This window comes from Lepidothrix coronata, unplaced genomic scaffold, assembly GCF_001604755.1.
Source record: "Lepidothrix coronata isolate B3197 unplaced genomic scaffold, Lepidothrix_coronata-1.0 Scaffold349, whole genome shotgun sequence".
NCBI lineage: Eukaryota > Metazoa > Chordata > Aves > Passeriformes > Pipridae > Lepidothrix > Lepidothrix coronata.
Window position 1 is genome coordinate 28,942 of NW_016690529.1, and position 1,417 is coordinate 30,358.

The following is a 1,417-nucleotide window of genomic DNA, read 5'->3' on the forward strand; positions in this document are numbered from 1 at the left end:
GAAAGACAGGAAGGCGGCAAAGGCTCTTGCTGCTCACCTGGTTCACCGAGGAGGAGAAGGCAGGAGAAGTGGATGAGGAGCCTGCAGTCGGACGGGCTTTTATAGAGCCCCGCACAGCCCCGGGCCCAGAAGCACCTCTGCACATGGAACGTGTTTACCAAGCTCATCTCCCATGCAAAACAGCCCAATTACAGAAATGGGGACACTGCAAAGTGCCTTTTCATTTCCCTGGCCCTGCCATGCCCAGTCAGCCTCCCAGGCTCCTTTCAAGTGACACTATTAGAGGCCAAAATGTTCCCGGGGGCCAGGACACGTCAGCACGGGCAGATGAGGCAGCGGGTGCTGAGTGTCCCATTTCTCCAGGTGAGTCCAGGCCCTTTGCCCTCCGGGAGAGGCTTCTCATAATGAGCAGGGCATGGCTTCTGGCAACTCTAAAATAATAGGCCAGGCTTAAAATGTGTTTTCTGTGACAGGAGTCACCACATCCATTGCTTAAGCGAATACCCAACTGCAGCAGGGCTGGGTGTAAACTTCCCTGTCATCTTGGACACTCTGTAAGGTTTCAGAATGAGGAATTCAACATCAAGAGAAATCCATATGCTCTTCTGCCTTCCTTGCCTTCATTGGAGACCCCCCAGGATTCTCCAATCAGCAGGAGAAGGATGTTTGAAAAGCAGGGACAGTCCTCTCCACACTGAGTCTCCTTCCACCACCTCCACCCAGCACCAAATATCAGTGTTGGAGCTTTCCAGCACTTCTCCATCCCCAGCTCTACAAACCACTTCTGTGGGCCTACACCCTGACTCAATAACAGGCAGTGGAAAGAGCTTGCAAAGCTCTCCATGAGACATCAAAACTCCTCAGAAGGACTCATGGGCTGGGAAAACACTGGAGGCAAGCAGACATCGAGATCACTGGTTCCACTGCCAAGCACCTCGGCACACTCAGACATGCAGCTCCCAGCTGGCCCATCCCACAGGCAGCTCTGATGGTGAGGGGCTGCCTGAAGGCTCTGCACTCTCTCATCATTCCCAGACTCTGCCTTCCCTCCCTGGAATGGTCTTGGAACCCCCCAGTTCTCCTGCTGCCAGCTCGGATCCCGAGTGTTCATGGGGGTGTTTTTCCCATGCACAGGGGGGGGGTTGCTGACAGCAGCTGCTGTTCAGGGAATCCTGGGATATCTTGAGCTGGAAGGGACCCACAAGGATGATCCATCTGGCCCCTGGCCCTGCACAGACACCCCAACAATCCCACCCTGTCCCTCAGAGTGTTGTCCAAACCCTCCTGGAGCTCTGGCAGCCTTGGGGCTGTGCCCACTGCCCTGGGGAGCCTGGGCAGTGCCCAACCACCCTCTGGGGGAAGAACCTTCTCCTGATGTCCAACCTAACCCTGCCCTGGCACAGCTCCAGGCCATTCC

At 55.8% G+C, this 1,417-nt stretch overlaps 1 protein-coding gene across 1 annotated transcript in view; it reads right to left on the reverse strand.

The window, feature by feature from the left end:
• LOC108509266 (feather beta keratin) overlaps nt 1-1,076 on the reverse strand; it is an 8,731-nt gene extending 7,655 nt beyond the window's left edge. Inside the window, exon 1 of the mRNA XM_017838622.1 lies at nt 38-1,076. Coding sequence (XP_017694111.1) covers nt 38-167 — 130 coding nt within the window. The 5' untranslated portion in view covers nt 168-1,076. The remainder of the gene's footprint in view (nt 1-37) is intronic.
• Between the last annotated feature and the right edge of the window lie 341 nt (nt 1,077-1,417).